This window comes from Scyliorhinus torazame, chromosome 7 (assembly GCF_047496885.1).
Source record: "Scyliorhinus torazame isolate Kashiwa2021f chromosome 7, sScyTor2.1, whole genome shotgun sequence".
NCBI lineage: Eukaryota > Metazoa > Chordata > Chondrichthyes > Carcharhiniformes > Scyliorhinidae > Scyliorhinus > Scyliorhinus torazame.
In genome coordinates this window covers 93120930-93134366 of record NC_092713.1, presented here as the reverse complement: position 1 = coordinate 93134366, position 13437 = coordinate 93120930, and the positions used below count along the sequence as shown (strand labels likewise).

At 49.0% G+C, this 13437-nt stretch overlaps 1 protein-coding gene across 1 annotated transcript in view; it reads right to left on the bottom strand.

Moving 5' to 3' along the window:
* Nucleotides 1-5867: 5867 nt before the first annotated feature.
* LOC140426379 (retinoid isomerohydrolase-like) overlaps nucleotides 5868-13437 on the bottom strand; it is a 66683-nt gene continuing 59113 nt past the window's right edge. The window contains exon 14 of the mRNA XM_072511064.1: nucleotides 5868-6383. Coding sequence (XP_072367165.1) covers nucleotides 6235-6383 — 149 coding nt within the window. The 3' untranslated portion in view covers nucleotides 5868-6234. The remainder of the gene's footprint in view (nucleotides 6384-13437) is intronic.

Below are 13437 nucleotides of genomic sequence, written 5' to 3'. Positions count from 1 at the left end.
GCGCACTTAAAGGGACTGAAGGCAGACGTGGTCATGCATCAGGAGACACATCTGAAGGTGGCAGATCAGGTCAGGTTAAGGAAGGGATGGGTAGGACAGGTGTTCCATTCGGGCCTGGATGCGAAGAAGAGAGGGGTGGCAATACTGGTGGGGAAGCGGGTGTCGTTTGAGGCCAAGAACATAGTAACGGACAATGGAGGCCGATTCGTGATGGTGAGCGGTAGGTTGCAGGGGACGGGGGTAGTATTGGTAAATGTATACGCCCCGAACTGGGACGATGCTGGATTCATGAAACAGATGTTGGGGCGTATTCCAGACTTGGAGGTAGGGAGCTTGATAATGGGTGGGGATTTCAACACGGTGTTGGACCCAGCATTAGATCGTTCCAGATCTAGGACGGGGAAGAGGCCTCCTGCGGCGGCCAAGGTGCTCAGGGGGTTTATGGATCGTACTGCGCTGTATCGTTTTATGTTCTATGTTCTATGGGGGGAGTAGATCCGTGGAGATTTGCCAGGCCTTTGGCCAGAGAATTTTCTTTTTTCTCCCATGTACATAAGGCCTACTCCCGGATAGATTTTTTTGTTCTGGGCAGGGCATTGATCCCGAAAGTGGAGGGAACGGAGTATTCGGCCATAGCCATTTCAGACCACGCCCCGCATTGGGTGGAGCTAGAGCTGGGGGAGGAGAGGGACCAACGCCCGTTGTGGCGGTTGGGTGTGGGACTGCTGGCAGACGAGGAAGTGTGTGGGAGGGTGCGGGGGTGCATCGAAAGGTATCTGGAGGCCAACGACAACGGGGAGGTGCAGGTGGGAGTAGTACGGGAGGCACTGAAGGCGGTGGTCAGGAGAGAGTTAATCTCCATTAGGGCTCATAGGGAGAAGAGAGAGGGCAGGGAAAGGGAGAGGTTAGTGGGGGAGATTTTAAGGGTGGACAGGAGATATGCAGAGGCTCCTGATGAGGGACTACTCAGGGAAAGACGAAGTCTCCAGACGGAGTTCGACCTGTTGACCACGGGGAAGGCAGAGGCACAGTGGAGGAAGGCACAGGGGGCGATGTATGAATATGGGGAGAAGGCGAGTCGGATGCTGGCACATCAGCTCCGTAAGAGGATGGCAGCGAGGGAAATAGGTGGAGTCAAGGATGGCAGGGGAACTACGGTGCGGAGTGCAGTGAAAGTGAATGAGGCATTCAAGGCCTTTTACAAGGAGCTGTATAGGTCCCAGCCCCCAGCGGGAGGAGAGGGGATGCGACGATTCCTGGACTAACTGAGGTTCCCGAGGGTGGAGGAGCAGGAGGTGGCTGGTTTTGGGGTGCCAATTGGAGTGGAGGAGCTGGTTAAAGGACTGGGGAGCATGCAGGCAGGGAAGGCCCCGGGGCCAGATGGGTTCCCGGTGGAGTTCTACAGGAAGTATGTAGACCTGTTAGCCCCGTTGCTGGTAAGGACCTTCAATGAAGCAAGGGAGGGGGGGACCCTGCCCCCGACAATGTCGGAGGCGACGATCTCTTTGATCCTGAAGCGGGATAAGGACCCACTGCAATGCGGGTCGTATAGACCGATCTCGCTCCTCAACGTAGATGCTAAGTTGCTGGCAAAAATGTTGGCTACAAGGATTGAAGACTGTGTCCCGGGGGTGATTCACGAGGACCAGACGGGATTCGTAAAGGGTAGGCAGCTAAACACCAATGTGCGAAGGCTCCTAAATGTGTTAATGATGCCATCGGTGGAGGGAGAGGTGGAGATAGTGGCAGCTATGGACGCGGAGAAGGTCTTTGACCGAGTAGAGTGGGAATATCTCTGGGAAGTGTTGCGGAGGTTTGGGTTTGGAGAGGGGTTTCTCAGGTGGGTTAAACTCCTATATAGAGTCCCGGTGGCGAGTGTGGTTATGAATCGGCGGAGGTCGGACTATTTTCGGCTGTATCGAGGGACGAGGCAGGGGTGCCCCCTGTCCCCCTTGTTGTTTGCACTAGCAATTGAACCTTTGGCCATGGCATTAAGGGAGTCTGGGAAATGGAGGGGGGTGGTCCGAGGGGGAGAGGAGCATCGAGTGTCGCTGTATGCAGACGACCTGTTGCTGTATGTGGCGGACCCAGTGGAGGAGATGGTGGAGGTCATGCAGATCCTAAGGGAGTTTGGGGACTTCTCAGGCTATAAGCTCAATGTAGGGAAGAGCGAGCTCTTTGTGGTGCATCCGGGGGATCAGGGAAGAGGGATAGACGATCTACCGCTGAGGAGGGCGGATAGGAGATTTCGATACTAGGGGATCCAGGTAGCTAGGAGCTGGGGGGCCCTGCACAAACTCAACTTGACGAGGCTGGTGGAGCAGTTGGAGGAGGACTTTAAATGGTGGGACATGTTGCCACTCTCGTTAGCGGGCAGGGTACAGTCGATTAAAATGGTGGTACTTCCGAGGTTTCTTTTTGTATTTCAATGCCTTCCAATTGTGATCACTAAGGCCTTTTTTAAGCGGGTACGTAGGAGCATTATGGGCTTTGTGTGGGCAAGTAAGACCCCAAGGATAAGGAGGGGGTTCCTGGAGCGTAGTAGGGATAGAGGAGGGCTGGCGTTGCCGAATCTGGGTGGCTACTACTGGGCAGCCAATGTGTCGATGATCCGTAAGTGGGGGATGGAGGGAGAGGGGGCGGCGTGGAAGAGGTTGGAGATGACGTCCTGCAAAGGAACGAGCCAGGGGGTGCTGGTGACGGCACCGCTGCCACTCTCGCCGACATGGTACACCACGAGCCTGGTGGTGGCGGCAACGCTAAAGATCTGGGGGCAGTGGAGACGGCACAGGGGTGCGATGGGAGCCTCGGTGTGGTCCCCGATCAGAGACAACCATCGGTTTGTCCCAGGAAGGATGGACGGCGGGTTTCAGAGCTGGCATAGGGCAGGGATTAGAAGAATGGGGGACCTGTTCATTGATGGGACGTTTGCGAGCTTAGAGGCGCTGGAGGAGAAGTTTGGCCTACCCCCGGGAAACGCTTTCAGGTACATGCAAGTAAGGGCGTTTGTGAGGCGGCAGGTGAAGGAATTCCCGCTGCTCCCGGCACAGGGGATTCAAGACAGGGTGATTTCGGGCATATGGGTCGGAGAGGGCAAGGTGTCGGCGATATACCAGGAGATGAAAGAAGAGGGGGAGGCTTTGGTAGAGGAGCTGAGGGGTAAATGGGAAGAGGAGCTGAGGGAGGAGATTGAGGAGGGGCTGTGGGTTAATGCCCTAGGTAGGGTTAATTCCTCTTCCTCGTGTGCCAGGCTTAGCCTGATACAATTTAAGGTGGTTCACAGAGCGCATATGACGGGGGCGAGGCTGAGTAGGTTCTTTGGGGTGGAGGACAGAGGTGGGAGGTGCTCAGGAAGCCCGGCGAACCATGTCCATATGTTTTGGTCATGCCCGGCACTGGAGGGGTTCTGGAGGGGAGTTGCGAGAACAGTATCTAAGGTGGTGAAAGTCCGGGTCAAGCCAAGCTGGGGGCTAGCAATATTTGGAGTAGCGGACGAGCCGGGAGTGCAGGAGGCGAAAGAGGCCGGCATTCTGGCCTTTGCATCCCTAGTAGCCCGGCGGAGGATCTTGTAAGTGTGGAAAGATGTGAAGCCCCCCCAGTGTGGAAGCCTGGATAAATGATATGGCAGGGTTTATCAAGTTGGAGAGGATAAAGTTTGCCTTGAGAGGGTCTGCGCAGGGGTTCTACAGGCGGTTGCAACCGTTCCTAGACTATCTCGCAGAGCGTTAGATGAAGGTCGGACAGCAGCAGCAGCAACTCAGGGGGGGAGGAGGGGGGGGGAGGAGGGGGGGGGAGGGGGGGATATCTTTTTTGGGGGGCGGGAGGGGGGGGGGTTTCTGGGGCTCATTTGAGCAAGAAAATACATGAATGATCTGGAAAACTGATATGTACGGGAGGAATCCAATGTCCAAAGTTCTGTATCATATTGACTTGCCATGTCCATGTCTTGCTATGCGAGCTTTCTTTTTTTGTGTTATGGGGGGGAGGGGGGGGGGGGGGGGCGGGGGGGGGTTGTTTGTATGGTTGAACATTTTGTTTAAAAATTCTTAATAAACATATTTTTTTTAAATAACAGAGCTGAGAGGGGCAGCACGGTGGCGCAGTGGGTTAGCCCTGCAGCCTCACGGTGCCGAGGTCCCAGGTTCGATCCCGGCTCTGGGTCAATGTCCATGTGGAGTTTGCACATTCTCCCCGTCTTTGTGTGGGTTTCGCCCTCACAACCCAAAGATGTGCAGGGTCGGTGGATTGGCCACACTAAATTGCCCCTTAATTGGAAAAAAAAATTGGGTACTCTAAATTTATAAAACGAGAAAAAAAAATAACAGAGCTGAGGGTGGAAGTGCATGTTTCAAGTTTACATATCCCTAAATGATTATATTATACTCAATACAGGAAAAGATAAACATCGTATAGTTTATCTACATATATTTGAGAAGCTTGAACCATGGTGCACTAGTATTAATGGAATTAGAACTGGACGTAATATTTCTGATCCTTTTTGGCAACAGCTTACTGTTCCTGTAGATGGATAATGAAAATCAGGGGTGGATCTCAGCGAGGTAGTTATTTTTTAGTGTCACAAATAGGTGCATTAACACTGCAATGAAGTTGCAGTGTGTTAGATTAACACTGCGATGAAGTTACCGTGAAAAGCCCCTAGACGCCACACTCCGGCGCCTGTTCGGGTACACTGAAGGAGAATTCAGAATGTCCAAATTACCCAACAGCACGTCTTTCGGGATTTACGAGAGGAAACTGGAGAGCCCGGAGGAAACCCACGTAGGCACGGGGAGAACGTGCAGACTCTGCACAGACAGTGACCCAAGCCGGGAATCAAATCTGCGTCTCCGACGCTGTGAAGGAACATTGCTAACCACTGTGCTACCACGCCGATTCATCATATACGAGCTTCAGTGAAAGTTGACAACGTACTGACCACAGAAAGGCATTGCAGATAGCATGCAAGAGCGGAAACTGTCTGATTTTTCCCTCCCCTGTCCAATAGTATTAAGGCAAAATGTAGCATACTTATTGCAGCCCTGAGAGTCAGGGCAGACCAGGTCCCAAACTGGCCCATGCAAAATTCCCATTACCAACTGAGGCCACGTATTTGAGTCATAGCAGTAGGCTTAGAGATTTATTACTCTCACAGTACTATAGCTCATTCATACATTTGGAATTGTGTCATGCTCAATCTAACGTGCAATATTGTGCATTGGGCTTCACAATGTTAGGCCTCCTGTTGTGATGCCTGCTATAATTATTTTGGAATTCATAATGTTGGCACTCAAAAGAAAAATGCTGCTTTCTTGGGTTTTATGCCAAGGACAGGCCAGTAACTTAAATGATAGGATTTATCTCTCTTTCCTAATTAGTATGGTTAATTAAACAAAGATTCCATTAATCCAAACTCAACAATAAAAACTAGAGACTAGAATTTCCGTAAGGTTTCTCCCAACTTTAGCTGAAAACTGGAGAAAAAAACATAATCAGCCCTTTACACTATAGGTTCTGCATTTCTGCCCACATTATGACAAGAGATCAGGCAATCCCCATGGAAATTGTCCTCCTGAATTTTACCTACTTTCCCTCAGCAGCAGGTTCATATTTTATTTTCTAAGGTACTCAAAATTATTTCATTAGGTCTGACATTCCAGACATAAACTAGAACATGCATTGCTTTTCAACTCTGCTGTAATCCAGTGGAGTGGGAATTGCATCCCACAATCTGCCTGTAGCTTGGGAGATAGGTAATGGAGAAAGACCAATAGTCATGTCATGCTGCTAGAAGTACACCATCATTTTGTTACCATTATCTCAGCTTGATAATCACAACTACATACAATATAGACCTTGAGGGACAAAAATAACATGTCAAAAGATTTTATTCATCACAACTTAAACAGAAAGCAACTTTGATTTTTTTTAAACCTTTTTCTTAAACATTAACTTCTGGTTACACTAACAGCTGTTATAACAAACAATGAATACTTGGCTTCACATAGAAATCCACTATTGGCATTAACTAATTTTGATGAATAGTTTTGAAGTACACAATACAACAAATGCAAGTTATGAACTAAGATCATATATATTTTCATATGTACTGGCATACCAGCTAAAAGAAGGAATATGATGTTAGCATGATTTTTTTTCTTTTGTTCTGTAGTTTTGGTTTTACATTGCAGTATTTTTCAATGCCTACACTAATCCGTTATGCTGCGTCATAGGTCATCATGGTTTGTACATTCCATGGAAGGTAACAGGAATGTTGGTCTCCACTTCTGCCCTAGCTATTTCACTGAGATCCTTGGCATCAAGAATCAGAAGGAAGGCAGGTCTTTGTCCTGAACCTGGGCTTACAACGGAAGTCAGTAATATTCCTGTTAACAAGTAAAAAAAATCATTAACCATCATATTTTCCCCCTGTTAATTCAAGTAATTATCTCTTGCTGCCTCAGTCTAATGTTTAACATAATCCCTTTCATAACTCACACATCTGGTTGCATGCATGTGTGAAATCTAAGGCACATCTCGGTGCTAGGCGGTTAACATGCAGAATGAGCCATCAGGGATTATTACTGATCATTCCTTGAGGTTTTGTTTTTAAAAAGAGACTGGGAAAGTCTGAGACGCCACAGCAGCAGTTATCCACAATTAGGCAATTACATGAGGAGATTGGATGTAAATGGTCTGAGAGGCAGTTTGCACATCGTTCATCAGATGTATGAATGCATGACAATTGGAAGTCTACCCTCATGCTCAAGGGTCTCCAAACAAAGTTAGTAAGAGTTATGCTTGTAGAAACACCACATTCACACAAATCCAGAGAGTTTAGTTTCAAACTGACAAAAGCCAAGACTTAGGGCCTCCCAAAGTGTGGACCATCACTGTGGATTAACTAACCACAACTGCACAGTTTACCAGTCCTCATGAGCGTCCCACTTTTTGTTCAACTAGAATCACTCTACCTGCTTAGTTACTGATGTGCAAGGTTATCTGGAGCCTAAAGGGAAGAATCCCAGGTCACAGTGACAAATTCAACCTGCTTTTCCCACTTTCGTGATATAAGGGAGGTAAAGTAGAATAGAAACCTCTGCTGCCATTCAAAGTTATCATTAACTGCAAAGCAAGCACCATCTGACATCCTCCTACCTGATCCAAAATTTAAGTTATCACTATGTCTATGGGCTGTGTCATGATATGCACTCATGCACATAATGAGATAGACAGGCAGTGGCAGACACCCAGTACAACCAATCAACACACAGGACAGAACACAACCAATCACCAGGCAGAACACTAGAAGGTGGTCTCCCACTATAAAACACACGAGGCATCAACACTCTGCCTCTTTCCACTGGTGCGACAGTCAGGGTGTATATATCAGTTAGCACCTTCTACACATGGCTCAGAGCTAGTCTGGTCTAGTATGTTATAGTAAGCATGCTTAGATTAGTAGAGTGTCAAACCCACAGCGAACTGTGTGCACTGCTTAACAAGTTCAATAAAGCATATTGAACCAACACCAAAGTTTGGAGTCTACTTTCAAGTACAACTGCATCCAGTTGCAGTCCGTCTTACCCCTGGGTGATTTACACAACATGGTACCAGTAATCTACTATCTCCAAGTGGTTTACCTCGAGTGATTCCGTGACGACCAGCAAGTGCCTTCCAGCGGCATGGAGAAGATCCAGGCCCCTCCACTGCTACGGATCTTCGGCAATCTTGGTGCCAACTGGCGGATCTTCAAGCAAAGGTTCCTTCTCTACATTGAGGCCTCTGACCACGAGGATGCGTCCAATGCCAGAAGTATCACGCTGCTCCTATCAACTGCGGGGGACCAAGCCATCCAGATTTTCAACTGGCTTAATTTTACCGACGGCCAGGGCAAGACCAAATTCAACACCGTTTTAGAGAAGTTCGACAGTCACTGTGAAGTCGAAACAAACGAGAGCTTTGAGCGCTATATCTTCCAGCAACGCCTTCAGGGAAAGGATGAACCGTTCCAATCCTTTCTAACTCATCACCGTATATTAGCGCAGATCTGCAATTATGGTGCAACCGATGATTCCATGATCAGGGATCAGATCGTGTTTGGGATGCACTCCGATTCCTTGCGGGAGCAACTCCTCAAAATTAAGCACGTGACCCTGCCAGTCGCAATCGAGACGTGTATAGTGCATGAGCATGCGAGAAATCGGTATTCCCGTTTCAAATTGGCAGAATACGAAAAACTTGCCTACCACGAGGCAGAGAGTGTACAGGCCATTGCCCGGATGCAGCGCCTCAGTATCGATGAAAGCTGCCATTTTGTGCGCTTTTCCCGGGGCCCCACGCATGTGCAACACGAACGGGAGAACGAAGCGGACGAAAACCAAACTGCGCAGATGCGAACGTCGGCTGACCGCACTGCGCATGTGCGACGATGCACGGAGTGTAACGACGTCAACGTCATGACGTGCCCGAACTGCGGCACGACCCACTTAAAGCGGCAATGCCTGCAAAAGGCAGGCGATGTTTAACTTGCGGGAAGCCTGGACATTATGCAGCCTTGTGCAGGTCTGCACCACCAGTCAAGGGCCAGCGATCCCAATTCCAACGCAAGCGCATTTAATATGTACAGCAAGATTTACTGGATTCAGATCCTGGTAGCACTACGGATCCAGAGGACGACTGCCTGGAGTCCCCCGATCGTGTGGGCATCATCACTAGATGTGAGTATGCCTCTTCAAATTCAGCAAGATGCCTATCTATCCTCAATGTGAATTCCGCAGACGAATGGCATGCTGTCATACAAGTTAATCAATGCAGCATCCAGTTCAAGCTGGACACTGGTGCTTTTGCCAATCTCATCTCTCAAGCTGATTTTGACCGCATTAAAAAGCAACCCAAAATTCTTCCGCCAGCCTGCCAGTTCCTCGATTATAATGGCAATGCCATAACTGCACGAGGATCTTGTCATCTATTCGGCTCCAACAAGACCATCAATGTCACAGTGCGATTCAAAATTGTCAAGCCTGATAAGGCATCCCTGCTTGGTGCCCATGCATGCAAGCTACTCAACCTTGTACAGCGAGTCCATGCCATGTCTTCTTCCAATGTGGATCTTCAGGCTGACATTGGTGACATCCTTGCTCAATATCCAGATGTGTTTGATGGAATGGGCACTCTGCCATACTGCTACAAGATCCTACTCAGCCCTGATGCCACACCTGTAATCCATGCACCACACCGGGTGCTGGCTCCTCTGAAGGAACATTTAAAGGCACAGCAACAGGAGCTCCAAGACCAGGGCATCATCTCCAAAGTGTCGGAACCGACTGACTGGGTCAGCTCAATGGTCTGTGTGAAGAAGCCCTCAGGAGAGCTGCGGATATGCATAGATCCCAAAGATCTTAACCAGAACATAATGTGGGAACAGTACCCGATCCCGATGCGGGATGAACTGACCAGTGAGATGGCACACGCCAAATTCTTCACGAAGCTAGATGCATTGCGTGGTTTCTGGCAGATACAACTGGAAGAGTCCAGCAGGAAGCTCTGCACGTTCAACACACCATTTGGCAGGTACTGTTATAACCGTATGCCGTTCGGCATTGTCTCAGCCTCTGAAATCTTCCACAGGATCATGGAGCAGATGATGGAGGGCATTGAGGGTGTGCGTGTCTACGTAGATGATGTAATCATATGGTCCACGACCCCCGAGGAACACATATCCCGTCTCAAACACGTCTTTGTCCATGCAAACGGACTCAAGCTGAACAAGGCCAAGTGCGCCTTTGGCATGTCAACCATCAAGTTCTTGGGCGACCAGATATCCCAGCAGGGTGTGCGACTAGATTCAAACAAGGTCAAGGCCTTTAATGCCATGAAGACCCCAGAAGACAAGAAGGCGGTACTATGCTTCCTCGGAATGCTGAACTTCTTGGGAAAATTCATTCCCAACTTGGTCTCACACACCACGGCTCTCAGGCATCTGGTGAAGAAGTCCACTGCATTCCAGTGGCTACCCACACATCAAGCAGAGTGGCTCGAGCTCAAAGCAAAGCTCACCACTGCTCTGGCACTAGCGTTTTTTGACCCGGACAGGGAAACAAAAATCCCAGGACGGCATTGGTGCGGTGCTCCTCCAGAGGGTTGACTCCACGTCCTGGGCTCCAGTTGCTTATGCGTCAAGGGCCATGACTCCTACTGAACAGAGGTACGCCCAGATAGAAAAAGAGTGCCTGGGCCTCCTAACCGGCATTGTAAAGTTCCATGACTACGTCTACGGTCTACCTACATTCACAGTGGAGACTGACCACAGATCCTTGGTCCATATCATTCATAAGGACTTGAATGACATGACGCCCAGTCTTCAGCGCATTCTCCTTCGACTCCGAAGGTACGATTTTGAGTTAGTATACACACCAGGCAAGGAGGTGATAATTGCGGATGCCCAGTCCCGCTCCATCACCTCGCCCTGTGAACAGGTTGACTTCATCCGCCAGATTGAGGCACAGGTGCAGCTGTGTGCCAGCAACCTCCCGGCCTCAGATGAAAGAGTGATCAGCATTCGTGAAGAGACTGCCAAAGACCCTCTTCTGCAGCGTGTAATGCACCACCTTGCAAATGGCTGGGAAAAAGGGCAATGCCCTCAGTTCTTTAATGTGAAGGACAATGTGACAGTCGTCGAGGGGATCCTCCTCAAGCTAGATCGTATTGTTATTCCTCGCAGCCTGCAGAGCTTAGTGCTCAAACAAATCCACGAGGGACACCTAGGTGTCGGAAAGTGTAGGCGCAGGGCTCGGCAGGCTGTCTGTTGGCCTGGAATCAGCCAGGACATATCCAACATGGTCCTCAATTGTGCGACCTGCCAGCGTTTCCAGCCTGCTCAAACAAAAGAAACACTCCAGCAACACAAGATCGTGACCTCTCCGTGGTCCAAGGTGGGAATCGACCTTTTTCACTCCAATGGGCGTGACTATGTGCTCATCATAGATTACTTCTCAAATTACCCAGAAGTTGTGAAGTTGGCAGACCTCACATCAAGGACAGTCATCAAGGCCTGCAAGGAGACATTTGCCAGGCATGGTATTCCACTCACTGTCATGAGTGACAATGGTCCCTGCTTCCACAGCCAAGAGTGGTCCAATTTCGCCAAGTCGTACCAATTCAACCACATCACCTCAAGCCCACACTACCCGCAGTCCAGCGGGAAGGTTGAGGAAAGGGGTCCATATAGTGAAGCAACTACTCTGCAAGGCTGCAGACTCTGCTTCTGACTTCAACCTTGTGCTGTTGACGTACAGGGCAACCCCCCTGTCCACCGGTATGTCTCCGGCTCAACTCCTTATGAATAGAGACCTGCGAACGACTGTTCCAGCCATACACTTACCAGACCTGGATCACGTCCCAGTGCTGCAAAAGGTTCAGCAACTCAGGAACCGGCAAAAGCTGACGTACGATGCTCATGCTACGATTTGCCTGTGCTATCTCCGGAAGATGCGGTTCGCATCAAGCTACCTGATGGAGGCTGTTGTTGTTCGACAGCCTGCTTCCAGATCGTTTGTAGTTCGTATGGCTGATGGCTCCATTGTCAGGCGCAACAGAAGGGCACTGCGCAAAGTTGCCTGCCCACCACCAGATCCTACTTTTCCATATGTTGTTATGCCTCATCCGGACACCTCGCACCACGAGGCAACCAATCTGGCAGCAATCCCGCCTGTCAAGGCGCCATCGTCCCCACCTCCACCTCTCAGGCGGCTGACTAGGATCAGACGCAAGCCCCAAAGATTGGACTTATAGACATTTATCTTGTAAATTTTGTTCTGTATCTGCACGCTACACACCTCTTATGTATATATTCATCCACTCGCTTTCATCCACTTGCCATTTAATGTAAATAGTTCTACATGCAAATACAGTCGCATATGCTCCAAGCAACCAACATTTTTTTTGTTGAAAAAAGGAGAGATGTCATGATATGCACTCATGCACATAATGAGATACAGACAGGCAGTAACAGACACCTAGTACAGCCAATCACAACACAGGACAGAACACAACCAATCACCAGGCAGAACACTAGAAGGTGGACTGCCACTATAAAACACACGAGGCATCAACACTCTGCCTCTTTTCACTGGTGACAACTGTAGTGACAGTCAGGGTGTATATATCAGTTAGCACCTTCTACGCGTGGATCAGAGCTCGTCTGGTCTAGTTAGTTATAGTAAGCACGCTTAGATTAGTAGAGTGTCAAACCCACAGCGAACTGTGTGCACTGCTTAACAAGTTCAATAAAGCGTATTGAACTTACATCAAAGTTTGGAGTCTACTTTCAAGTACAACTGCATCCAGTTGCAGTCCGTGTTACCCCTGGGTGATGAACACGACAGGCTGATCATTGTAAATGGAATTCAATCTGGATAAGTGTGAGGTGATGCACTTGGGCAGGACAAACAAGGCAAGGGAGTACATGATGAATGGCAGGAGCCTGGAAAAGCACCGAGGATCAGAGGGGCCTTGGTGTGCATGTACACCAGTCCCTTAAGGTAGCAGGGGAGGTAGATACAGTGGTTAAGAAGGCATATGGTATACTTGCCTTTATTAGCTGAGGTGTGGAGATGCCGGCGTTGGACTGGGGTGAGCACAGTAAGAAATCTTACAACACCAGGTTAAAGCCCAACAGGTTTGTTCCAAAACACTAGCTTTCAGAGCACTGCTCCTTCCTCAGGTGAGGAATGGGCAGTGCTCCGAAAGCTTGTATTTTGAAACAAACCTGTTGGACCTTAACCTTGTGTTGTAAGACTTCTTACTTTATTAGCTGAGGCATAGAGTTTAAGAGCAGGAAGGTTATGCTGGAACTGTATAAAACATTAATGAGGTCACAGCTAGAGTCTTGTGTGCAGTTCTGGAATCCACATTGTAGGAGTGATGCAATAGCACTGGAAAGGGTGCAGAGGAGATTTACCAGGGTGTTTCCTAGGCTGGAAGAGAGCTATGAAGTGAGCTTGGATATACTGGGGTTGTTTTCCTTGGAGCAGAGGAGATTGAGGGGGGGACATGATTTTGATGTGTAAAATTATGAGGAGTACAGATTGAGTAGACATGAAGAAACATTTAAAAAATAAATTAAAAGTACCAAATTGTTTTTTTTCCAATTAAGGGGCAATTTAGCATGGCCAATATACTTACCTTGCAGTTCTTTATATTTGTGAGGATGAGACCCATGCAGACATGGAGAAAATGTGCAAACTCCATATGGACAGTGGCCCGGGCCCGGGGTCGAATCCGGGTCCTCGGTGCCATGAAACAGCAGTGCTAACTAACCACTGCGCCACCATGCCGCCACCCCTTACACAAAGAAACCTTTCCCCTTGGTGGAGGGATCAATTACCAGGGGGCATAGATTTAGGATAAGGGACAGGAGGTTTAAAGGGTATGTGAGGA